Raw genomic sequence first — 25812 nt, forward strand, 5'->3', positions numbered from 1 at the left:
CCTCCATCTCGTCACAACTGGCAAAGTCCTCAGGACGCCAAAAACAAAGAAGCCTCCATGGGCAAGGGGGCCCCTGCAGCAGAGCTCGCCGTCCCTACGGGGAGCCTGCTATCTGTGGGAGCGGGAGCCTGCTGTCCATGGGGGGAGCCCTCTGTCCGTGCAGTTGGACAGTGTACTGTCCGTGGGGAAAGCCTGATGGCCTTGCAGTTGGTGGAGTGTCCTGTACAGGACAGGAGCCCGCTGTCCAAGTAGTTGGTTGAGAGTTCTGTCCGTGGGGGGATCCCTCTCTCTGTGGAATTGGTGAAGCGTACTGTCCGGCGGGGTAGTCTGCTCTCCGTGGAATTGCGGGCGCGTACTCTCCGTGGGCAGGAGCCCACTGTCCACGGAGTTGGTGGAGCGTACTGTCCGTGGTGGGAACCCTCTGTCCGTGCAGTTGGTGGAGCGTACTGTCATTTGGGGAGCCCACTGTCCATGGTAGTAATGTTCCCGGGGGGAGCCCTCTATTTGTGGAGTTGGTGGAGCGTACTGTCCGTGGGGTGAACCCTCTGTCCGTGGATTTCGTGGAGTGTACTGTTCCTGGGGGAGCCAGTTTCCCATGGACTTGGTGGAATGTACTGTCCGTGGGCGGATCTCGCTGTCTGTGGGGGGAGCCCTGTGTGTATGGAGTTGGTGGAGTGTACTGCCACTGGGGGGAGCCCTCTGTCGATGGGGGGAGCCCTGTATCCATGGAGTTGGAGCATCATGTGCATGGGGGAGCCCACTGTCCATGGTGTTTTTGGAGCGTATTGTCTGTGGGAAGAGCCTCTGTCCATGGAATTCGTGGAGTTTACTGTCCTTGGGGGAGCCCGCTCTCCATGGAGTTGGTGGAGTGACTTTCTGTAAGGGGAGCATTCTGTCCGTGGGGGAAGCCCGCTGTCTGTGGAGTTCGTGGAGTGTGCTGCCACTGGGGGAGCGCTCTGTCCATGGAACTGGTGGAGCGTACTGTCTGTAGGGGGAGGCCTCTGTCTGTNGGGGGAGCGCTCTGTCCATGGAACTGGTGGAGCGTACTGTCTGTAGGGGGAGCCCTCTGTCCATGGAATTGGTGGAGTGTACTGTCTGTGGGCAGGGCCTGCTGGCCGTGGAGTTATTAGAGTGTACTGTCCGTGGGGGGGAGCCCACCGTCCGTGGATTCGGTGGAGTGTACTGTCCGTGGGTGGAGCCCGCTGTCCGTGGAATTGGTGGAGCGTTCTGTTCGTGAGAGGAGCTAGCTCTTACTGGGGGAGCTTGCTGTCCGTGGAACTGGTGGAGCATACTGTCTGTGGGCAGGGCCTGCTGGCCGTGGAGTTATTGGAGTGTACTGTCTGTGGGCGGATCTCGCTGTCTGTGGGGGGAGCCCTGTGTCCATGGAGCTGGTGGAAAGTAATGTGCGTGGGGGGGAGCCCGCTGGCCATGGAGTTGGACAGTGTACTGTCCGTGGGGAAAGCCTGATGTCCTTGCAGTTGGTGGAGAGTCCTGTCCAGGGCAGGAGCCCGCTGTCCAAGTAGTTGGTTGAGTGTTCTGTCGATGGGGGGATCCCTCTGTCCGTGGAGCTGGTGGAGCGTTCTGTTCGTGAGGGGAGCCCGCTGTTACTGGGGGAAGCTTGCTGTCTGTGGAATTGCTGGAGCATACTTTCTGTGGGCAGAGCCCACTGTCCGTGGAGTTGGTGGAGTATACTCTTTGTGTGGGGAGCCCGCTGTCCGTGGGGGGAGCCTGCTGTCCATGGATTTGGTGGAGTCCCTTGTCCGTGGGGGAAGCCCGTGTTCCCTGGGGGTCCAGTTGTCTTGAGGGGAGCTTGTCTGTGGGGGAAGCCCGTTGTGAGGTGATGCTGCCTATTGTGGGGGAGCCTGATGCACATGGTGGTGGGGGAGTCCACGGTCTATGGAACTGGAGCAGCTAAGGAGCCAGGCTCAGGAAAGGGCTGTGGTTCATGGCAGTTTGGATGTCAGGGCGCGGGGTACCTGTGGCAACCATATTATGTTACAAGGGTCTGAGATGTCAAAAATGGCCCGAGTCGCTGCTAATTCTGCAGTGCAGGCATGGCCAAGCACTCTGGGCCATGACTAGTGGCACCGATTGGCAAGGTGGCACTCCCGCCAGGTGTTGGGGAGGTCGTGGCCAGGTGGTGGCATGGGACTTTGGCGGCTGTCCGGGCCCCGCAGGAGGCTGACTTAACTGAAAGCCTGTGCCAGGAGGGAAATAGATGGGTTGAAAAACAGGGACAAAGGCTCCTGCTGACCATAAAATAGCAGAAAGGGGGCCCGTGAGATGTCTGGTACACGGTTGTGGACGGATCTAAAATTTGGGACCCCGCGGGAAAACGTGAACGACCCAGTTCATTCTTGCTGATAAGCATATGGGAGCTACTGCCTAAGGGGAGGGGTTTATTCCCTTGAAGGCTCAAAGCCGGACACATGGCGGAGCGCCCCCTGCTAAAGGGGGAGCAGCAGGGGTGGACGGCTGCCGCGCACGGGGCTGGAGCGCCCATGCGGAATGCAGACGGACGGCACTGGCTCTGATAGACCACGGAGCTGAATGCACACTCATCTATGGAAACCTCTCAAGATTTGGAGGAGAAACAGGTTATTGATGGTTATGACAAATTATCAAGGTCAGACGAATTCGTCTCTGTCTAGAGATGGGCAGGCTTCGCCCCCCCTCTTTTCTAGTGTGTATGTACCTCGTTACTGAGTACACTGTGGGTGTCCTTCAGGATCTGGACCTAACCAGGGCTGAATTCAGGTTGCATGACTTGAGTTCTCCTCCGTCTCAAGCAGCCGCATCATGACAGGCGTCAAGTTGGAAGGCTGGGAGGTCAGGGCAGCGAGAGCCTGGGGCAGGGCGAATCCATAACGTTTCTGAGCATCAGCTCATTAGATAAGACAGTAGTAGTACTGAATACAACATGAACCTTCCCAACCCCTAAAATGGTACCGGTGTTACAGGCTTTTGCTGGTTGACTGGAGACCTTTCATTCCCCATCTAGCACAGATATTAAGACTTTTAATATGCCTTGGTTGAGAAGGGACGCCAGTGGGGTCGGGGTGCTAATCCACAAGAGGCCTTCTTACGGGTGAACATGGTGGTTGGACGAGTCCAGGCCCTGGGGTGCTAGCGGTGGACAAGAGCAGGGAGCTCCGTGGAGGCTCATGTCCAGCAGGGTGTGGCTGACGGCAATGACACAGTGGGAAATCCATTCCAGTTACTCACGTGGGTTCACTAAGAATCTGTTCTGGGAACACCGGTTATACCGTGGAGGTTGTATTGTGGAAGGTCGTATTTGAGAGAGCCATGCGTAGGCTCAGAGGGGACCAGACAGCTTTAAGAACACTGGGTGACTTTATGGACCCAATGATGCTCCTTGGAAAAAACTGGCCTGGTACCTGGCTTCTAGGGTTCCCGGGGGGCATGACCAGGTGAGCAAGGAAGGTCACTGCCTGGCAGGTGCAGGAATCTTAGGACATTTGGGGGACCTCAAAAAAGGAAGTAACCCAAATCTGTAGATATCACAAGAGAGTGTGATGGCAAGTGTTTGGCTGAGCTCTGAGCCTCTAAACACTATTAAAGGCTCCCTGTGAAAGTCCTTAGAAGTTTCAGCAAAGCAGATTCAAAAGCTTCACTTATGTACACTACTAAGCAGGTTTGTTAAAACTGGACTTGTTTCACCTTTGCTAGAAACGAGGCTGGTTTTAGAGCAGGGGTGGTGGCGGAGGGAACCGGTTTCACTAACACACCCTCATGGGTGTCCGATTCCAGGGCTCCCTGTCCTCGAGTGAGCATCACGTACCTGTCCTCTAGGCTGGATTCTCAATTCTGCTTTCCTTGCATATCTGGAGGGTTTCTGTCTGATCGCTTGCACGCTATGGGCCTACTTTGAAAGCCCACCTGCAGGGCCACCTCCAGAAAATGAGACAACTGGACTGACCTGTTAGGAAATGTGGAAGTGTTGCTAAGACCATGCACGGAGGGGCCAAAACAATGGTTCTATGATGGGGGCTCCGCTTAGCGATCTCCGGTCCTGACCCACACCCGCGGGAAGGCGCTTCGAGCAGTCGTCGTCCCCGTCTCAACGAGGAACAGGATAAAGCTGGGAGTGGTACTGGCTCCTAGGGACCAAATGGCTACTGTGTTGTTACTGGGGGAAGCCTCGAACTGCTGACGTTCCCTCCTGCCGCAGCTCGAGTCCCCCACTTCCACTGAGGCTCACAGACCTCTGCGGAGTCTGCGGAAAGGGACTCTCGCCGGGCTTGCCGGGGCACCTTGTGCTGCGGTGTGTAACGCTGCTGGGCTTGGGCTGCCAGTCTGCGCCCCCCCGGGGAAGCACGGCGTGCAGACCACCACATGGGCCAGAACGGTGCCGGGGGTGGAAGGCAGGAGTGCTGACAACACTCACCCCCATCTCTGGCCTGGGATCTCAGCACCCTGCCGGTCACTCTGTCACAACTGTGGGTTGTGGTCCAGGGTGGGCAGGTAGACGCAGCATAGCGCCCGGCACTGCCCCGGCCGTGAGTTACCCTGCAGAACTGTGGCGACGGTTTGGGGCGGCTTGCTTTGTCTTTTGGTACTGAAGTGTCTTCTCAGCCCGGAGGAGACTTTACTGACAGGGGAAAGTGAGAAAGCAGCTGTGGGAGACAAGAGGGGACAATGGGAAAGACACTGCCAGGTTTGTAGGCTGCTGGGAATGTGTAAGATGCTGATGCAGGGCCAGGAGAGAGACACGACTGTATCGGGAACATCTCTGAATGACTGGGTGCCTCGCGGACAGGTTCCATAATCAATCACTACACCGTAGAGGAATAGACGTGCTGTCCTTGGCAACAGGGCTGTTGTCTTGGGTGCTTGAGAATCTCCACGGCCGAGCGCGGGTCCGGAGAGGACAGGGAGCGTGGCTGCGGCGGCGCAGGTGTCTGGAGGGGAGCAGGGGAGGTCTCTAGGAGAGGTAGGGCGCAAAATCAGGACCTGCAGGGACAAGCCTGATTGTGACGGCGGTTACAGCAACCATGCAGCAGGGCTGTGGGGTGCGGTGGACAGACCAGCAGGAAAATGCTGCCCTGCGCTGGTGTTTCTGCCCCATGTTAAAACGAGCCCCACAGCATGACATGCGAAAGCCAGGAGCTGAAGTCCTCATCGGGTCTGACCCCAGGAGGTATGAAATGCCTGTAAGAGGAGGAGGGGTGGAGGATGCGTGGGACACCTGCCCTGCTCCAGAGCCAGCAGGACGAGAGATGTGGCAGACACAACCATGCCAAAGACAGGAAATGTCCTGGGAGAAAGCTAGATCTGTTCACTTCTGGTGTCAGAAACTTGTCAAACAAGGGGCTGACAAATGACCTTGAATTCCAGAGGGCACAGTGAGAGGTTCTAGTAGAACGGAGGATGGAGTCAGAAAACCATCTCAAGAGGTCCTTTCTGATCCTGAAAGGAGGGTGACAGGAGCCCAGCTGTGTCCAAGGGCAGGTGGGGGGCGCCGTGGCCTCTGAGTAACCCAGGTGGGTAGGGAGCGGTCCCCTCACCACAAAGCCAGGGGGCACTTCGTGGACACACTTGAAAATTTTACGATTCCTCTGTCACCCTGGACTTTCCAGGAACTGGGTTGGAATGATACACAACCAAAGCTACACCTGGCCCTTGAAATCTTGTGTCTGAATAATGACAACACCAACTACATGAACTTGAATCAAACCTTAAAATATGCAAAAACAGCCTGAAGATTTGTGCCACAGCATCAGGTTGCCTTTGCTGCTGGGACACAGACACCGTGAACACAAACCCCAGGAGTGTGCTGGGAGCGAGCAGGGGTGAGGGGAGAGCCCCATTGTGATGCACATCTGCAAAGCCCCCACCAAACCACGGGGTTACCTCAGGGACTCCTGAGACCAACGGGTCAGGCAAGGGCTGGGGAGGAAGAGTCTTCCGGGGTAGAACACGTGCGGATTTCTCACTTGAAGGAAGCAGCCCAGAGTTCAGTCCTTTTCTGCTCTGTGGCTTGAAAGCGCTGCAGCGGACTCCGAAGTGGTTGCTCTACGCTCTCCAGGGCCGGACACTGCCACCACGGGCATCCGAGAGCCGACTGCCCTGTGCCCTCCATCTTCTGGTGGGGCCCCTAGACATTCCTGCAAGGAGCTGGTCCTCTGACCACGCCCGCGCAGGAGCCAGGCTCCACCTATCGGGGTGGCGCATCCCTCTGGTTCCAGGAGGTACAGACCGCCATAGACCGCCAGGGTATTCCTTCCAAGGGGCTGAGGCAGACGCCTCAACCTAGACTGTGCCCATCAGTCAAAACCAATGCAGAGGAAGGCAGAATCAAGAGTGTACCCGCAGCCTCGCCAACCAGACTCCAGATGCCTTCTCAGCCGGCATTTGCCCAAATTCCCAGAAAAACCGCGTGGGGCGTGTCTAAGGGACAGTTCACCTGGTATCTTCCCCAGAAGTTCTGATTCTGCGTCTGGCACGAGCCCAGAGCTCACTGTTATTACAAAGCAAACGGGATGATGGTGAACAGATTCAATCCGGGATCATGCCTCAGATGGAAGGAGCAAGCCAATGCATAACCCTTCTGGCTGAAACTAATTTGAGCAGCTTTTCTGTCCCTCACAGCCAAGTTTTTTGAGTGAGGGTCTCTTGACTACTGTGACTTTTCCAGATTCCATTTACCATTTCTTAAAAGCTCCTGACTAGCCCTACAAATCTATATATAAAAAATACCCCAAACCCATCTTCCACGGTTGCAGGGTCAGACTTCCTCATACCCCTTTCACAGCGGGACAGCCTCGAGCAACTTCCGTCATGGCATCTGGTCTCTGGCACTCTTCTGAAACCTCACATTTCCCACTCCTTTTCTTCTTGTGTTTACAGCCCAGCTAGGTTAAGGAACCTGGGCTAATAGCCAACGACAATGTTAACAACAGTTATTAGCTTGAAGAACTAAAAGGAAAATAAAATGGTTTTTATTCATGTTAATGAGACTAAGTCCAAAGAGCCTCTATTTGATAAGACCAAGTATAATGATGCTAAGACAGGGACTTATGTAGGAGCGCTAACGTGCACACCCTTCACATTTACAAGCAATGCTTAGAACGGTTCTCAAACTACAGTTTTACTCATTAACTACAAGCCAGCTCTTTGCAACATTTCCTGAAAATTCCTACAAATGTGTACACGCGAATACAATCAACTTCCCGACAACGTCCTGCTCTGTCTGCATTTCCTCACAAGCTACAGCTCCCTGTTCTTGTCCCAGGAACACTGCAGCGGGCAGCTCCGGACACGGAAGTTCAAAACTGATATCAATTTAGCTTTTATAAACGGAACCGTATCCTTTTGACAGAGTGAGCTCTCCAGCAGTTTAAAAAACACATTAAATGGAAAGAAAATGCATATGTTTTCAGTAAAAACAAACTACACTGTTAGTGAATAAGGTGAGAATCCAATTTTATTTTATAACAAGTAGAAGGATATCCCCGTTGAAAACAAAATAAATAGTAATGTTAATATAGATTACTGGCCTCTTTTGTGAGAGTCTTAAAATGTTTCTTTGGACAGAAATTTAAAACTTTTCAACCATCTTCATTTAACCCCCATACCACCTAGCCCCAAAATGAAATAAAAAATTAGCCTACTTCTCCATAGTCTCCTACCATTCCCATACCTTGTACAGGTTTTTTAATGGCAGCTTTTTATCTTTAAAATAGATACGAAATAAAACCCTGTTACCTTACAGCTGTAGTAAGCATCCCACAGTATGCCTTTCTCTCCTTTAAATTAAAAATATTTCAAAGAGAAGATAAATATAGGTTTACAAAGTACCTTACCCACATTTTTTTTCAAAACAAAAAATTCTCACAATGTATGTGAGAAGCAAACAAGATAAAATACAAAATTTTAATTTTTACCTATAAGCCAGTCACAGCAGCAATGCTACAAATGAGACTCCAGATCTCCTAATTCCCTTCCCAAGTTTCATCTAGAAAGATAACAGCTAAAAAAAATAAAAATACAAAAATAAAAGCTTAAAAACCCCCAAAGCCATAAGGTCAGATGGCAGGAGCAGCCCGGTCGTCGTCCCCCGTGGGTCAGAGATAGTACAGGCGGCTGGAGAGGGACAGGTTGGGCTCCCTGTGAATGCTCTGGCCCACCAGGAAAGCCAGCTTGTGGGCGTACTGGCAAGGAGCGGGTACTCGAATGACGCCCTGGAGTGCGAGAGACACAGGGCTGTTACTCTCGCTGTCTCCTGGATCACTCATCTCAGAATTAACTAGAAAAGCCTTTTCTGAAAACAGAGCAACTCCTGTTTTGAAAAGTGAAGCTCGCAGACACGAGTACACGTCCCCAGGGAGACACACTTACCGGCCAGTTATAGTAGACGTGACACAGCTTGTACGTGAGCCTCTGTATGTGGTCCGGCTTCAGGCCACTGCTGTCGTAGATGACGTTATAGTGCGTGGGAGAGACACTGCCACTTCTCACCGCCTGGCTCACGATAAAAAAATCGTACCTGGAATTATAAGAGAAAAGCCACCTGGAGGGGAGGCTTACCTGTCTGAAAGCGGATGTTAACAGGGGTCCCATTTCTCACAGAGAAAAGGTCCTGTCTTCTAATGGAAGCTGGCCTCTTCAGGATGAAATGTGCTTCCTTCAAGTCCAGAGCACTTGCTGCTCATGGACCATTCTGGAATGCTTATGTGTGACCGAGGTTTCAGAAACACTATTACTTGGATTTTAAGTAGGTGTCATTGATGCCTCAGGGCATTCAACACGTGCTTGCACTGCCAGATTCGGCGGTGTCCCCGAGCCACCCACAGTTCCCTGCCTACACCCCGCCGGGTGCGCCAGCGTGCTCACAGAGGTCCTGGAGGGCGGCAGCGGCGGGGGGAATTAGAGATGCTGTTTCAGGCTGTTGCTCCCAAAACGTTCTTTTACCACAGAACCTTTCCCCCTCTTGCTGTTCCCACTGTTACTTAACAAAAAGAAAATGCTTCATTTTAATCATTAAGGATGCAAAGCAGACTCTCCAGGACTTGAAAACCTCCAGGGACAGAAGCAAAACGAGTGCAGGACCCAAGTGGTAAAGCAGACGCCAGGAGTGCTGACAGAGAGATGCACATCCGTCCCCCCTTTCTGGGTAGCAGGAACACATCGATCCAGAGATACGGTCGTTGGACCTAATAAAGCTCTAAGGAGATTACCTGTGCAACGTGCTAGGTCCCCTGAACCTGACAAATCAGAACACCACGACTGATCTAAAACATATTATTAGTGTTTTAGAAGAAAAAGGGTTGCAGACTCACGAAACCACCTTGCCCTAAACTGCACAGAAATCACAACAGAGCTAGAGTCAGACCCTTAGCTCCTGAGTCAGGCACATCAGGGTCCAGAGTGCTGGCAGCTAACGGCACTGGCGGTCCCTACAAGTGGGCATCTCCAGGCGTGTACAGAGCCTCAGCAGCTAAGCTCTAAATAGCATCTGGAAAAAAGTAATGAAATGTGCTCATACTTCATAATTCAACTTGGATTTTACCCAGTCTGTTTCCACAGCATCTCCAGGTCAATACTAGCCCTGAGCTGCGGTTAGCAGAGCGGGAGTGTTAGGAAGAGCAGTGAGGTCACTCTGACCGGTTAGAAGGTCCAGCAGGAAAGGAACTCACTATGTTAGTATCTTAGCCCCTCGGTCTCCCTCAGCTGACCCCCCCACAAGTAGAATCCTTCCGAAGCACTGCCGCAACTAACACCTGCCTGAGAGAAGACGGAAATCCGAGATAGTGCATCTCAACATGGAAATTTCCATTCACGGTTGCTAACAGAACTGATTACAGAGAGCGAAAAATCTGTATTATCATTCATCTACATAAAGTTAGTGAGTAAAGTCTCATTTACCCAAGGTCTGTACAGGAAGGGCATTCCACATTAGCAGCTTTGCACCAAGGCCCACACTTCATCCTGAGTAAAGCTGCCTTTGAAAGCTCCATCACACCGAAAAAGAGGAACGGTCCTAACAGCGCGCTCTCCTGAGGACAGCGTTGACCTGCACTGAGCGAGGGGCCGCCCCTCTGAGCACAGTTTACTGCCCCTTTGCCCCACAGAAGAGTCTCCGAGGAGACAGGTGCACCCCAGGGTGCTAACAGCGTCGCCCCATGGGCCCCACGTGTCCATGCATGTCCCAGCTAGCTGGCTCTCCTGTGACAAAGCACAGCTCCAGGTTACATAAGTTCTGTTTACTCAGAAGCCACTTATCTTATCTACAATTGCGTTTCAAACGCAACTTCTGACCTTGGTATAACAACAAAGCATTACGGATCTAGAGATTTTTACTAGGGAACAAGACTCTGAAGATAAGGTTACATGTTTAAAAAAAATACAAAAGCAATCTACAGCAGCAATTCTTACCCTCTGTACATATCATTAGTGCCACAGACAATAACTCTCTTCCCCCAAAGAACAACTGCACAGAAACCTGTTTACCATTGTAGACACGAACGAATCGCAGGCTTTAAACTAACTATCAGAAATACAAGGAACAGGTACACGTGTTGAAGCTGCTACGGCAGAAGACAGCCTTCCCGCCACCGCACAACTTACCATTCCGGTCTGGTGACCTCTACGTCAATAACCGTCCCGGGGAGCGGGTTCTGAAGTCTTCCTCCAGACTGGGCAAAAAATCTGGCGTTCACTCGTTTCTTCACCACAATTACCGTTAGTCTTGGGCTTAAAGGTGATGATGATGATGAATGTAATGACACTGAGTCTGTCGTGCTTCCAGGCACCCAACCAGACATTCCCATTCCCATCCTCCATTTAAAAAGAAACCCCCTCCCTCTCGAGGCAGAGTATCTGTCCGAGTTGTGGAAGGAGACTCCACAGCTTGTAAGGACCTAGACAAGGACCAGGAGTCAGCTGTGGGCGGAGCACAGGACGGCATGTGATGTGGGGTCGTTCCGATGTTCCGTCAACGGACAGACACACCGCTCACCCAGCACACGGAAACTGTACATTCAGCATGCTTCGAAGCACACAATTTGGAACACTCTTCACTGGGCATTTTCTACTAGGTGAGAAATAAGATCTGGAGTCTAAAATTGCTGATAGGGAAGCTCGTTTGAGCAGTGTCAAAGTCTAACCCAGCACTCCTGGTTCACAAGGCACTGGGGCTCCCCATCTTCATCTCCCTCGTGGGCTCAATCACCCCTCGCCTCACCACATGGTGGTAGAGGACACACCCCTTGCACCTCACTGCCCGACCCCACTCTCCGGCTGGTCTCCCTATGCCCAGATGAAGCTCCCTTTCCCCAGAGTGTCCAGCACTGCACCAGAAGCCATCTGCTGGCTCCTAACATGCCTTCCGGCTCCGTGGAGGGCAGCCCTGCAAGTGGCAGCACATGTGGGCTAGAGTATGCTTCACCCCTTTTCTAGCATCGCTGAAAGGCCCATTTTCAGAGCTAGTGGTCAAGCACACAGCCGCTAGGCAGTGCAGGGACCGGCACACAGACGGCGCTCGGGGACTGTGCTGGCGTGCACTGGACATCTGGGAGAGAGGACCATGACCAGCGCCTCCGTTTTTCCTGTGTCTTCTCCCAACCAGAACATTACTTCTTACAGAACAGAAATACACTTGACTCCAAACTGTGGGACACAGAGCTTTATGTGCAGTGGGATCTGGGACGTCTGGTTCGGCAAGGTTGTCCACAGTATACTGTCTGGACAGACCCCGAAGTGGGAACTTCTGTTTAACGATCGATCTCATTTTGGTCCTTCAAGATAGTTGAAAAAGCAAATCCTGAAGGGATGGGGGGTGATTTTACATAAACAGAGGGTATTTGTAGAAATAGCACCATCTACCCAATAAGGTCTAGTGCTGCCCAGTCACTGCGGCTCTGGATGTAACAAAGCCAGTCTCAGGAACCAAAAAACAAAGTGGATTTGAGTCCTCTGACATCATAAGAAACAACTTAGCAAATGTCAGGACAGAAAGGTCAAAAGTATGAAGTGATTTGTTCTTATATCAAATATCCTGAATCAGCTAATCCATTATGCATTTCAGTAAAAAGTTAACATCAACATTTCAATTAAAAAACAAATACTGCGGTTCTAAGAATAATTACAAATATTTACATCCAAACTGCATTTCTTCAAAGTGAGAAATAATTCTTGGATATTATTCTACTTTCTACACAACTATAGTTTTTTCTAGACAAGTTATCTACCATTTATTGAGTGCTTCCCGGGGACTGAATGAAATAATGAGTTATTCCTGCATATTCTTTTCGACAACCCTGGTTAGTCGCTTCCCCGTCTCACAGATGAAGGCAACGCTGAGATGAGACGGACTCTGCTCCCGCGGTGCCCTGCACTTGATCACTCACCTCGGCAGTCCCCCAAGTACAGCACAACTCACAACCACTTCCCGGGACAGCTGGTTGTGCCTCCATCCAAGCCACCACTTGAAACCCCTTCCCTGCACCAATTTAGCCCTACTACCTCCGTGGGAACTGGGCAGAGGAGCCCCAGCAGCCACCCGAGGCTCAGTGCCACACACTCACTAGGGGCACCATCTCCTCTGCGAGAGCAATTTCTGCCAGCGCTTCCGGGAACCAAACCCAAAGGACTCAAAAGACTCAAAGCGGCAGAGATGCAGGCCCCACCATGGCCACAGGTGCGTTCCCTGTATCCTAAACATTCAGCTCGAGGCTGGAAGATGAACTATGACCGCTACGCTTTACTTCTTTTTTTAAAAAATTTTTATTTATGAGAGAGAGTGAGTGAGTGAGTGCACACAAGTAGGGGGGAGCAGCAGAGGGAGAAGCAGACTCCCCACTGAGCAGGGAGCCCAACACAGGACTCAATCCCAGGACCCTGGGATCATGACCTGAGCCAAAGGCGGGTGCTTAACTGATCCAGCCAGGCACCCCTACTCTTTATTTCTTGAAAATTTCCTCTCTTCTCAGTCTGAGGCAAAAGCCACTGAGGCTGGACAATGCTGAGGGTGAAAGTGGTAAAGGAAGAGGAGACAAGCAAGCAGCTGGCACACTGGACACCGCCTGCCCCTACCGCCACACCTCACTGCCTGCGTGGACGGCACTTCCAACTCTGAGAAACACACCCACTAAGGTTTACAAAATTTCAGAGACCAAAAGAAATTAATACCATTATTTTAGTGAGAAAATACAAGCATAGTAAAGAACATTAGCTTTCATTTCTAAGATACTAGAAAATGCTTATTTGCATTTTAATCTGAAACACAATTACTTCAAAAGAGATAAAATCCCTGACTTCTCTGAGGACTTACTAGCATAATAAACTCATTTTAAGAAATATGTAGAATCTCAGAATCAGTAAGAAGAGGTCAAACACCTTGACATATAATGGTGAAGTCTGCAAACCTCAGAGACAAAGAGAAACTCCTGAAAGCACCTCGGAACAAGAGGCCTGTAACCTACAAGGGCAGAAAAGGGAGATTGGCAGCAGACTGATCCAGAGAGACCTGGCAGGCCAGAAAGGACTGGCAGATGTATTCAGGGTGCTAAATGAGGAAACACGCAGCCAAGAATACTTTATCCAGCAAGACTGTCATTCAGAATGGAAGGAGAGAAAGAGCTTCCAGGGCAAACAGAAACCAGCCCTGCAAGAGATATTAAAGGGGATCCTCTGAGGGAGGAGAGAGCCCCAAAGTAACATAGACCAGAAAGGAATAGAGACAATGTACAGAAACAGTGACTTTACAGGTTATCCAATGGCCCTAAATTCAAATCTTTCAATAGTTACTCTGAATGTAAATGGACTAAATGCCCCAATCAAAAGACACAGGGTATCAGATTGGATTAAAAAAAAAAGCGAGACCCACTGATATGCTGTCTGCAAGAGATTCATTTTAGACCCAAAGACACCTCCAGATTGAAATTGAGGGGGTGCAAAACCATTTATCATGCGAATGGGACATCAAAAGAAATCTGGGGTAACAATCCTTGTATCAGGCAAATTAGATTTTAAACCAAAGACTGTATTAAGGGATGAAGATGGACACTACAGCATAATTAAAGGGTCTATCCAATAAGAAAATAACTGTAAACATTTATGCTCTTAACTTGGAAGTAGCCAATTATATAAACCAACTAATAAAATTAAAGAAACACATTGATAACAATACAATAATAGGGGATTTCAACACACTCACTGCCCTGGACAGATCATCAAAGCAGAAGATCAACAAGGAAAGAAGGGCTTTGAATGACACACTGGACCAGACTGACTTCACAGGTATATACAGAACATTCTATCCTAAAGCAGAACACACATTCTTCTTGAGTGCACATGGAACATTCTCCAAAATAGATCACATCCTGGGTCACAAATTAGGTCTCAACCAGTACCATACCTGGGATTATTCCCTGCATGTTTTCAGACCACAATGCTTTGAAACTGGAACTCAATCACAGGAGGAAAGTTGGAAAGAACTCAAATACATGGAGGCTAAAGAGCATCCTATTAGAGAATGAATGGGTCAACGAGGAAATTAAAGATTAAAAAATTCATGGAAACAAATGAAAATGAAAACACACCTGTTCAAAAATCGTTGGGATGCAGCAAAGACAGTCCTAAAAGGGAAGTATACAGCAATATAAGCCTTTCTCAAGAAACAAGAAAGGTCTCAAATACACAACCTAACCGTACACCTAAAGGAACTGGAGAAAGAGCAGCAAATAAAGCCTAAACCCAGCAGGAGAAGAGAAATAATAAAGAGCAGAGCAGAAATCCATGAAACAGAGACCAAAAGAACAGTAGAACAGATCAACGAAACTAGGAGCTGGTTCTCTGAAAGAATCAATAAGACTGATAAACCCCTGGACAGACTTATCAAAAAGAAAAAAGGACCCAAATAAAATCATGAATGAAAGAGGAGAGCAACCAACACCAAAGAAATACAATTATAAGAACATATTATGAGAAACTATATACCAACAAATTAGGCATCATGGAAGAAAAGGCTGCATTCCTAGAGACACGTAAACTACGAAAACTGAACCTGGAAGAAACAGAAAACCTGAACAGGCCCACAAGCAGCAAAGAAATTGAAGCACTAATCAAAAATCTCCTGACAAACAAGAGCCCAGGGCCAGGTGGCTTCCCAGGTAAATTCTACCAAACATTTAAAGAACAATTAATACCTATTCTTCCAAAGCGGTTTCAAAAAACAGAAATGGAAGGAAAACTTTCAAACTTTATGAGGCCAGCATTACCTTGATCCCAAAACCAAAGACCCCACCAAAAAAGAGAATTACACACCAACATCCCTGATGAACATGGATGCCAAAATTCTCACCAAAATACTAGCCAACAGGATCCAACAGGACATTAAAAGAATTTTTCACCATGACCAAGTGGGATTTATTCCTGGGCTGCAAGGATGGTTCAACACCCACAAATCAATAAACAAGATACACTACATAAATAAAAGAAAGGACAAGAACCATATGATTCTCTCAATAGATGCCGAAAAAGCATCTGGCAAAGTACGGCACCCTTTTTTGATTAAAATTCTTCTCAGTGTAGGGACAGCGGGAACACACCTCAAATATCATAAAAGCCATCTATGAAAAGCCCACAGTGAGTATCATTCTCACTGGGGAAAAACTGAGAGCTTTTCCCCTAAGATCAGGAACACGGCAGGGATGTCCACTGTCACCACTCTTGTCCAACACAGTACTGTAAGTCCTAGCCTCAGCAATCAGACAACAACAAGAAATGAAAGGCATCCAAATCAGCAAAGAACTCTCACTTTTCACAGATGACATGATACTCAATGTGGAAAACCCGAAAGACTCCACCCCGAAATTGCTAGAACTCTTACAGGAACTCAGCAATGTGGCAGGATATAAAATCAATGCACAGAAATCAGTTGCACTTCTAAATGCTAACAACAAGACAGAAGAAAGAGAAATTAAAGAGTTGATCCCATTTACAATTGCACCAGAAACCATAAGATACCTAGGAATAAACTAAAGAGGCAAAGGATCTGTACTCAGAAAACTACACAACACCCATGAAATAAATTGAGGAAGACACAAAGAAACGGAAAAACATTCCATGCTCATGGAGTGGAAGAACAAATATTGTGAAAATGTCTATACTACCCAGAGCAATCTACACGTTCAATGCAATCCCTATCAAAATACCATCAACCTTTTTCACAGAGCTGGAACAAATAATCCTAAAATTTATACGGAACCAGAAAAGACCCCAAATAGCCAGAGGAATGTTGAAAAAGAAAACTAAAGCTGGAGGCGTCACAACTCCAGACTTCAAGCTCTATTACAAAGCTTGTGATCATCAAGACAGCATGATACTGGCACAAAAACAGACACACGAATCAATGGAACAGAAGAGAGAACCCAGAAACGGACCCTCAACTCTACGGTCAACTAATCTTCGACAAAGCAGAAAAGACTATCCAGTGGGAAAATGACAGTCTCTTCCATAAATGGAAGTGTGCTGGGAAAATGGGATAGCCACAGGCAGAAGAATGAAACTGGACCACTTTCTTACACCATACACAAACAAACTCAAAATGGATGAAAAGACCTCAATGTGAGACAGGAATCCATCAGAACCCTAGAGGAGAACACATGGGGGATGGGAAGGAAAAATAAGATGAAAATAAAAAGGGAAGCAAACCACAAGAGACTCTTAACTCTAGGAAACTGAGGGTTGCTGGAGTGGAGGTGGGTGGGGGGATGGGGTAACTGAGTGATGGACCTTAAGGAAGACACGTGATGGAATGAGCACTGGGTGTTATATGCAAGTGAGGAGTCACTAAATTTTACCTCTAAAACTAATAATATATGTTAATTGAATTTAAATAAATTTTAAATAAACATTGTCTTAAATTGATATGTCAACTTAAAAAAAAAGAAATGTGTAGAATTAACACTTAGAATCTGGCCATAGAAGACTTGGAGGTGCCCTCCCATTCAGGTAGAATTAAGAAACAAGCTCTTAATGCCTGCCCCACAGGTCATATAAATCACACTGAGCCCAGGTATAGTCAGTCAGTCAGTTTCAAAATCCCTCATTTCTACAGTAATACCAAATGCTGGCTAAAAAAGTCTGACAAAAACAACCAGTGTTGCAATACGCATATGCAAGCACACAAAGAGGCCTTTTGGATCTCCTGAGTAACCTTAAAAATCGGAATTGCACATCTTTATGATACACTAATAAGCTCTTAATACAACAGTCCCTGATCTCAGCTTGCTCACAATCTGACAGGGTAACAAAATGTAACTTACTGAAACAGCGGTCTGAAGTTGGTATGCAATGTCACTGTCCAACAGAATGGATGAGGGGGGTCTGTAGGACAGCAGAGGAGGGTGGACCCCAGTATGGGTTTCAGGGGCGCCAAGCACACCACCCTTGCACGTGCACACCATCCAAAAGGAGAAAAGTAACATCATCTCCTGGGAGACCAAACACATGCCAACTATCTTACCCGGATCAAGTACTTGTCAAGTTCACAAAGAAATCAAACAGATACTCATTGTACAAAAAACTGAGAAAGAGTAAACTAAGATGGTTTGGAATTTATTCTAATAACCAATTCTGTGGATGGCTATAGACGTGCTGGAATTCTCAGATCCCCGCACGTCAAGGCTTTAGGCGAGAAAGGTGGCAGGCAGAGAACTGGCCAAAGTGTCTTCATATGTCTTTCCTCTCCTTGAAGGGAGGGACCCTCTGTACAACCACTCTGCATGTCCAGCCCCTCCCCCTTCCATGCCTTCAAGCCCCACTGCACCCCTGAGGTTAGGTTCTCACTTACCTTTGCATCTGGGAACACTCATTTCAAAGATAAAGAGGTATAATTCTATGAGGAGAAACTGCTCTACAGTTGGCACGCTTACTTGTAGCCTCTGCCGACAGATCTCAGACAGTCCAGAAACTGCGGCACTTCATAGTTGACCAGTGTTTTCAGCTGACCGTCTCCTACACCATCCCGGTACACGATGATTCGACTAGGCATGTATTCATTGCAGCTATTCCAAGCCCTCAGAGCAGCTGAAAGCAAGCCAGAAAGGTTTTAAATCAATTAACACAGATAAAAACAGTGTGCTGTGGGACACCTGGGTGGCTCAGTCGTTAAGCATCTGCCTTTGGCTCAGGGCGTGGTCCCAGGGTCCTGCTCCACTGGGAGCCTGCTTCTTCCTCTCCCACTTCCCCTGCTTGTGTTCCCTCTCTCTCTGTCAAATAAATGAAAATAAATGAAAATAATAAAAAAAAACCCAAAAAACAAAAAAAAAACCCCAACAACAAAAACAAAAACCAGTGTGTTACTACCAAATTCTGGGCACGTTTTTCAATATCAGAACTTTAGGATAATGTCTTGAAGACCCCAGAGACCAGGATGGAAACACTATAGGAGACTGACCTTGCAAGCAGACTTTGAGCCCGTCTACAAGCTCTTGTCCTCGATCTTGAAATACACAGCGAGAGAACCAGCTGTTCAGAGAGACCAGGACCAGGGTGAGAACGTACCGTCCATGAGTTGTTCCTTCTGCTGCACTTCGTTCTTATTTTCCTCTTAGCAGCTTGTAATGTTTACCCCTTTTTAAGATACCTAACATCCCCAATACTTTACGAAATCTAAACAGAACAAGACACTCCTAACACCACAAACTAAGCTTTCTTTTATTATAAATACTATAATTCCCTTGCTGAAGAAAAAATAAGATTTAAACCGTAACACCCAGAGATAGCTCGTAGCTTTACACCTTCGTACACATAAGGAGCCCACTTTCTGCTCTGCTCTTTAGAAGACATTACAGATTTCACGCTTGTGAAGGATACAAGACCTCGAGAAACACACCCATTAGCAACACACACACATCAATATACCCTAATTTCTATCCTTTCCTATTTTTGAAAATTCTCTTCTAAGAAAAGCACTGAAAAATAATGCACTATGTTGAAAACACAAGTGACTGGGTAAACTAAAGTGGGTTTTCCAAAATAAAGTCAACACAAAAACTTTAGAGTACATTTCAGCAGTCAATAAAAATTATTTAAGAACTTTCAGAGATGGTCCCCCAAACAGAAATAATCATAAAATAGGCTGCGATGCAATCTACTATAGATTAAGGACCAATGAAAAAAGTTGAAAACAGCAAGGTAGCTAACCTCCTTTACTTCCCTTTCTTGCTTATCTAATGTAAGAGAAGTCAACGGGTTATAAAGAAAGAAGGAACAAAACCCCGAGCCTTGGAGACCCCCAGAATATCAGCCCTGTACTCCCACCTGCTCCTACCCATGTCTAGCAGTTAACCCACTGCCACCCATCCCTGCACTCACCGGGTCATCCCTTCATTGATACTCGCAACAAATCCTGCAATTGACCTCCGTCCAGCTGTGGTATCGTGGTAACAGTCAATGCCAACTATCATCGCCAGCTTTAGCTTTAACAAAAATATTGTAGTTTTAGATACAACAGAATACCAGCAGCATTTAGAAAGCAAATCCATTTTTCCCCAATGAAAACTTTTATTGTACCAGTTAAACCAAACTTACAGGCATATCAACCCTCCAAAGCTCCCCTCCCATCTTGCAATTCATCTGCAGGGCGATCTTGGTAGCAATGGCCATGACTGTCTGCTGCTTGCCAAGAGTCCGGGCCACCACACACTGACTCGGAGTAGGGCAATCTGTACACAAGTATTTTTTAATAGCATCATATTTGTCTTTCCGATTACTTGACAACAGACAAACAACCTGAAACCAAAAGAATGTTCTCATTACAAAGAATCAGGAAGCTGATGAAGGTCAAGGAAGAAAACGGGAACCAAACCCAGTCTCTGGGCATAAATGTCAGACACTGTCTCTGCCACAGAGCTAACAAGCAGCACGCTAACTGCTAGATACTGCCCACCGTACTCACCTAGTGATAGATGCTAACAAAAGGAAGAAAACCACGTGAAGCCAATGACTCAAAACCGAACACCATGAGAACTTAGTTAAGTACGCTCTAGGACCAGCCTGGAAGAACTTAGAGATAGGAAATACGGCAAAACTCGTGAGAACCTACAGGTGGACCAACAGAAGATCCTCTCCCTGGCTCACAGCTCCCATTTACTGACGACCCACCTAGGATCAGGGCCTTTAAACTTCTAAAGCTCTGGCTTGAGAACCTGGTGACACTATGAAATTTCCTGGGAAGTCCACGGACAACTCTGGGAACAAAACAGAGTGCCTGATCTAAACACACCCCTGCTGGACACGGGAAGAGGTTAGTCAAAGAGCACAAACTTCCAGTTATAAACTGAGTAAGTTCTGGGGATCGGCTGTACAGCACAGTGAGCAAAGTCCACAGTTCTGAGGCGTGGACTTGAGAGGTGCTGAAGACTAGATCTGAAATGTTCTTGGTATGAAAAAAAAATCAACTTGTAATCATGTGAGGTGCGGGAGGAGTGAACTAGCCCTGCAACACAAACATGTATCAAGGGTCCCCCTATACACCTTCAACTCCCAGTGTCGTGTGTCCAGCAGATCTAAACAGGGCCATAAAACCAATTCCTGCTCAATCCAAGTTTGTGTTCTAGAGCTGAATCCAGCTCTTTGACTCACTGCTGTGTTCTCCAATCTATGCTCCCAGGTTCTTCCCTCTTTTCACTAGCCCCCAACAAAATCACTTTGCCATCCTAGGTGTCTTCATTACTCCAAAGTAATAGTGCTCTGCCTGTGGCATTTAAGTAGGAGACGAAGGGCTAGAAAGGGAACAGATTAGCTGAAGCCAATTTACTTCTTAGGTTTAAAGCAACACACATATGTTGTTCATTGCTACATTTGTCTTTGCCACCTCATTAGTTATACCTGTACGTGTGCTGAACAACTAATCCTAATTTTTACTTTTGTGCCTATTCCCCATGAAATTTCATGGAATTAAAGCCTTTGAATCCAAATAAATTTCAGATGGATTTTGTTCTCCCCAGCCCTTCCTCACCAACTGCAGCACAAACAAGCTACCAGACACACAACTAAGGCCAGCGTTAACATAGCTACCTTACGAAGGTAAAATACGTATTCTCTGGCCAGTTTGTGAACCTAATTACGATGCTTCAAACTCAAATTCTAAGACTTACAAATGCAGTTTTTGAAACAAGTCACTCCAGACCAACAGCCTATGTACGTATCAGCTACTTACTATCTGGGTATCCGATGTAACCTTCTGCTGTAAGACTCTCAAATAGGCTTCAGTTCGATCATCCACTTCGATCCTACAACGGAAATTCATTATCCAACATTCAGAAAAAGTAATGAAAAATGTACCAGGCATAAAAAATTTCCTACAGATTATGACACACGAAACACTTCTGTGTAAAACATAAAAACAAGAGTGGCCACTTAGGCAAAAGGCTGTTTCTAACGCAAACAGCAGCAATAATCTGAGGCACAATACTGCTTGTTTTCCCACCCGTTCTGAGTTACTAAGATACATTTCTGCATCCCCATGACAGGGAACCGTATCAGATCTTTAAACTAACGTAATCTAGTTCATGTGTTTAACACTTCCATCACTTTTGCATTCCCACACCCTCCAAATGACTACTAATCAATTTTGAGTAGAAATGACTTGATAAACTTACATTATTGCCTTTTTCATTTGTATGCCCATGGCTGGTGTAACTTTAAATAGATTTTGTATCAGTGAATTGGCTGCTTCATAATTTCTTCGAGTATAGATCAACAGCCAGTTATCTAGTGGCTTAACACTAATTAATGGTGCACCTCTTGTTTCTTTTGACCAATCTGCAAACTGTGGATTGTAATCAAACTAGAAGAAAGTTCAGAGACACTGTGAATTCCACTGTATGTTCTCAGTGACAAAGCCAACAAGTCTGTAACAATTCTGTGGCATTCTGACCCTTCGGGGATTACCCTTCCATTTGGACTCCAGGACAGACTAAATGCCCCAGTGGGGGAGAAAGGTACAGAAGTGTGTCTGAGGATAATGGGCAACTGTCACACTGGCACACAAGTGCTTCTCACACCAAGCCCTCCTCTCAGTGCTTCCTGAGCTCCCCTTCATCTTCTAAGACATCATAAGGACAGGCGTAATGTCCCTTGAGGTAAAGATAAAAAACAAATATGGCTTGGAAGGTTAGGCACCTTGATGGAGGTGATGGATACTTAAAGTGAGTAAGGCAGAGAGCTAACCGACTCGAAGCACTGTGGCGTGGTGTGAGCTCTCACAGAGGAAAACCCTAGTGCTTTCTCCATGTGCTACCCACCTCCCCCATGCCTGTCGCACAAGGTGTGTACGCTGGCTGTTTCTACAGGGAGATACACACCGCTGCAGTTAAGACATGCAGCTACATGATTAGGCTGCTGTTCATACAATATTTATGAGGCAGAATGGCAGTTTTCTGTAAAAGGATTTTTAAAGTTCTGGCACTTGCAGTCCTTCCATTACACGAAAATATTTTTACAATACTTGCTTCCCTTTTCTGAGGAGAAAACACAAAAGGCATCACAATATTTCATATAGACCCCTCCAACAAATGGTCCAGGCAAAAATGAAGCCAAATAAATTGGAAGTTTTCTGTGTAAAAGCCCACTTCAGGTGCAGACAAAATACCAGCCCAGTCACTTACAGTTAGTTCTTCTATACCTTACTTTAAGTAATTCTGCCATTAGAAACAAATTATGCCAGCCTTCAGCAGAGTCTCCCCGACAACCGTGAGGACGAGCTACGGGCCCCTGCCTGCCTCCTCACTCCTTGGAGTTGACGGAGTGCCGGTGGGAGGAGAGGTGAGGAGAGGAGGTGAGGGGCAGACTGCCATGTAACGGGGTTTTCCTGCTTTACTGTGAACCAGACCCAAATCTGATGGGGCTGACAACTGAAGAACTGCCTTACTGTTTTTCCACCTTGGTGAATCTTTTCTGCTTGCAAAATTCTTCCTGAGAAGGACAGTAAGTTGGAGTCAAAGCTCAAACCCCAGTCTCGAAGTTCCCTCTGAACATTATCATCTCTGTAAATTTAAGATATTTACGTACCACTCAATGTAAGCAAACACAGTTAAAAACAGACACACACACAGACACACACACACACAGATTCACACCAACCTACGGTACATTTTCCTGTTTCTCTCAGGACTGAAAGCCCAGAGAGAACGCCAGGAAACACAGATGGGCTCTCCATTTCTCCCTCATCGTGTCCCTGCATCCCTTCAGGACAGTTTTTAACTTACAATTCTGATGCCCAAACTACCTTCCCTTCAAAGTAAACCCCTCAATGTCATAACAGAAAATAAATTTGTCCAAAACATTTCACCTTCTGCTTTATTGCCTTTTGCTAATAGAAGCTAAATTAGAAAAGACCTACAAAGTTTAATACTCCCTGACAAAGAGCAGGCCCACCTAGAAACAAAAAGAACCCACCCCAAATACAAAAGGAAAACAAAATGACTTTCACTCCCCGACACCACAGAAAATAACCCAAACTGGACCCGTGGCCCAGCGGGATGCAGAGGGCTTACTTATGAATATAGTCAATGAGTCTTCCCACTTCACGCTGCCTTTGTTCTGGAGTCAGTCTTGTATGGACAGCTAAGTCTTTCATCACATTAAAATCATTACGCATCTTATCAGTCAGACCTTCAAATAAAAATGTCAAAAGGTGTATGATTAGACAAACAAGGGTCACGACTCCACGTTTGCAGTGCAGGGTGGTGAAGAGGGAGGGGAAGTGCAAGGAGACGAAGCAGCAGGAAGGGCTTTTCCAGGGGTGGCGGGGCTCCTAGAAGAGACAGGAAAGGCAGCCCCACCGCAGTGGTACCTGTAAGATAGCAGAGTTCAGGAATGAGCATCGCAGGGCCTGGCAAAGTGCCGCCAGGGCCTCGCCTTCTCTTCGGCTGACTGACCAGAACAGGTTGCTTCAAGTCGGTGATCTCTTGGTTGTATTGCTGGTTAAGAAAAGAAGGTATCACTGTTCATGTGAATGCCTTTAGTAATAGGTCAGTGGACCAAAAACAAGGATTTGTTTTTTTAAATTGAGAATTGACACCAAAAGCAAGGCTGGTATCTGTATCCGAGTAAAGCTTAAAAAGTGCATCTTTGATCCTACTAGAATAGCTTGTGGTTTACACGTATTACTGAGTACCTCATCTTTCTTCCTAAAAACATAAGAGCCTCACTGTCCTTGACCATCTAAATTCGGAGTTTTAGTCACAGTTCACTTCATTTTGTGATTTTTTTGGTTTAGAAACAGAAGCCTGTGTATCTCTGGGTCCTCATGACAGGACTCCACCAAAACGACTCGTCAGTACAGGGTGAAGTGGTGTAGGAAACAAGCCTTGCTGTAACAATACAGGGGCGGGGTGGGGGAAGAAGAGGTTTGCACGCCACAGAACATTTTTAATTAGGAAAAGTTTTTTACAGAAGGTAGAAGGTGAATTTCAATTCAGTAGTCTTTTTACTTAAAAGATTTGACAAACTGTGAGAGACTCTGGACTCTGGGAAACAAACTGAGGGTTACAGAAGGGAGGGGGTGGGGGGCAGCTGGGTGACGGGGGCATTAAGGAGGGCATGTGTTGTGATGAGCATTGGGGGTTATACACAAGACATCAAAAACTAATGATGTACTAAATGTTGGCTAACTGAAAATAATTAAAAAAAATAATCAACAACAAAAGATTTTATTTGAGAGTGAACATGAGGGGGGGGGAGGGTCAGAGGGAGAAGCAGACTCCCAGCTGAGCAGGCAGCCTGACTCAGCGATCAATCCCAGGACCCCGAGATCATGACCTGAGTCAATTAACGGACTGAGTCACCCAGGCGCCCCTCAATTCAGTAGCCTTAAGATTCCCCACATGCAATCACTAAAGTAAGTTTTTACAACTGGTAAAAAAGAAAACCAAAAATGCTGACTTGGATGAGTTCACATATGCACGAGATGGCCTGCGGGCCTCCAGCTCAGGTCTGCAGCCCTGGAACCATGACAGGGTTCCTCGTGTCATCTCCGCTAGTTTCTGGCCCCATGTTCTCAAGACCCCTTTTCCTAGCATCATCCAATACCCTCTCTTTTTACTTTCAGAGAGCCGCACATCTATACTCAGCACACAGGGGCCGAGCACCAGGACGACCCTTCCATTAGTGTCTGCCGCTCACCAGCAGAGGAAGAAGTAATTTCTGTTCCTTATTCTCATCCTATGCCAGGTCCAGGCCACCTACCTTCAGGTACTAAGAGACCATGAATTCCAGTCTGATTTTGTCCTATGTTGAACTCTTTACCAGGAAAAAAGTTCATTTTCCTATTTTGGGCAAGAAAATTTCAAGAACACTCTTATCTGACATCTGCTCCACGTGCCTATACTTCGTATTTCATCACGCCATCTTTTTCATCAGGGTCCACCTGCTGACCACCCCCTCCCTTGCACGTCACTTACTGGGTGCACATTCGAGCAGGAGAATGGGAGTGGAGTCAGATGTGTTGCTACATCTGCCCTATCTCACCAATGGGCCTTCAGTGCGTGGTTCCTTATTGTACAACTTTGGGATCCCCTTCCTATATTCTTAGGGCCCAAACAAAAGCCTGTCAGTTCTTTTAACATCTTCCCCTACATCTAAAAACCTAGTACTTTCACTTCCATTTACCATTACTGTCAACCCTTTTCTTTTAAACCCTGACAATGACCCTCCCTTTCAAAGGCCCTTCTCCCCCACTCCAAGTTCTTCTTAAATATGATTTTTATTTTTATTTATTTTTTTTAAAGATTTTATTTATTTATTCGACAGAGATAGAGACAGACAGCGAGAGAGGGA

At 47.2% G+C, this 25812-nt stretch overlaps 1 protein-coding gene across 5 annotated transcripts in view; it reads right to left on the reverse strand.

Moving 5' to 3' along the window:
* Positions 1-7478: 7478 nt before the first annotated feature.
* The window catches only part of PIWIL1 (piwi like RNA-mediated gene silencing 1), a 30824-nt gene continuing 12490 nt past the window's right edge, over positions 7479-25812 (reverse strand). For 4 of the 5 annotated variants that reach the window (XM_019807885.2, XM_002927136.4, XM_034639450.1 and 1 more), the window contains exons 10-21: positions 23828-23954; positions 23529-23646; positions 22904-23018; positions 21633-21820; positions 21191-21263; positions 19561-19761; positions 19345-19448; positions 18425-18495; positions 17901-18054; positions 10591-10716; positions 8362-8509; positions 7479-8204 (exon numbers count right to left, since the gene is read on the reverse strand). In XM_019807885.2, coding sequence (XP_019663444.1) covers positions 8088-8204; positions 8362-8509; positions 10591-10716; positions 17901-18054; positions 18425-18495; positions 19345-19448; positions 19561-19761; positions 21191-21263; positions 21633-21820; positions 22904-23018; positions 23529-23646; positions 23828-23954 — 1542 coding nt within the window. In that variant the 3' untranslated portion in view covers positions 7479-8087. The remainder of the gene's footprint in view (positions 8205-8361; positions 8510-10590; positions 10717-17900; positions 18055-18424; positions 18496-19344; positions 19449-19560; positions 19762-21190; positions 21264-21632; positions 21821-22903; positions 23019-23528; positions 23647-23827; positions 23955-25812) is intronic. The other variant, XM_019807886.2, reaches the window with a different exon arrangement.

The sequence above is a fragment of the Ailuropoda melanoleuca genome, chromosome 12, assembly GCF_002007445.2.
Source record: "Ailuropoda melanoleuca isolate Jingjing chromosome 12, ASM200744v2, whole genome shotgun sequence".
Lineage (NCBI taxonomy): Eukaryota > Metazoa > Chordata > Mammalia > Carnivora > Ursidae > Ailuropoda > Ailuropoda melanoleuca.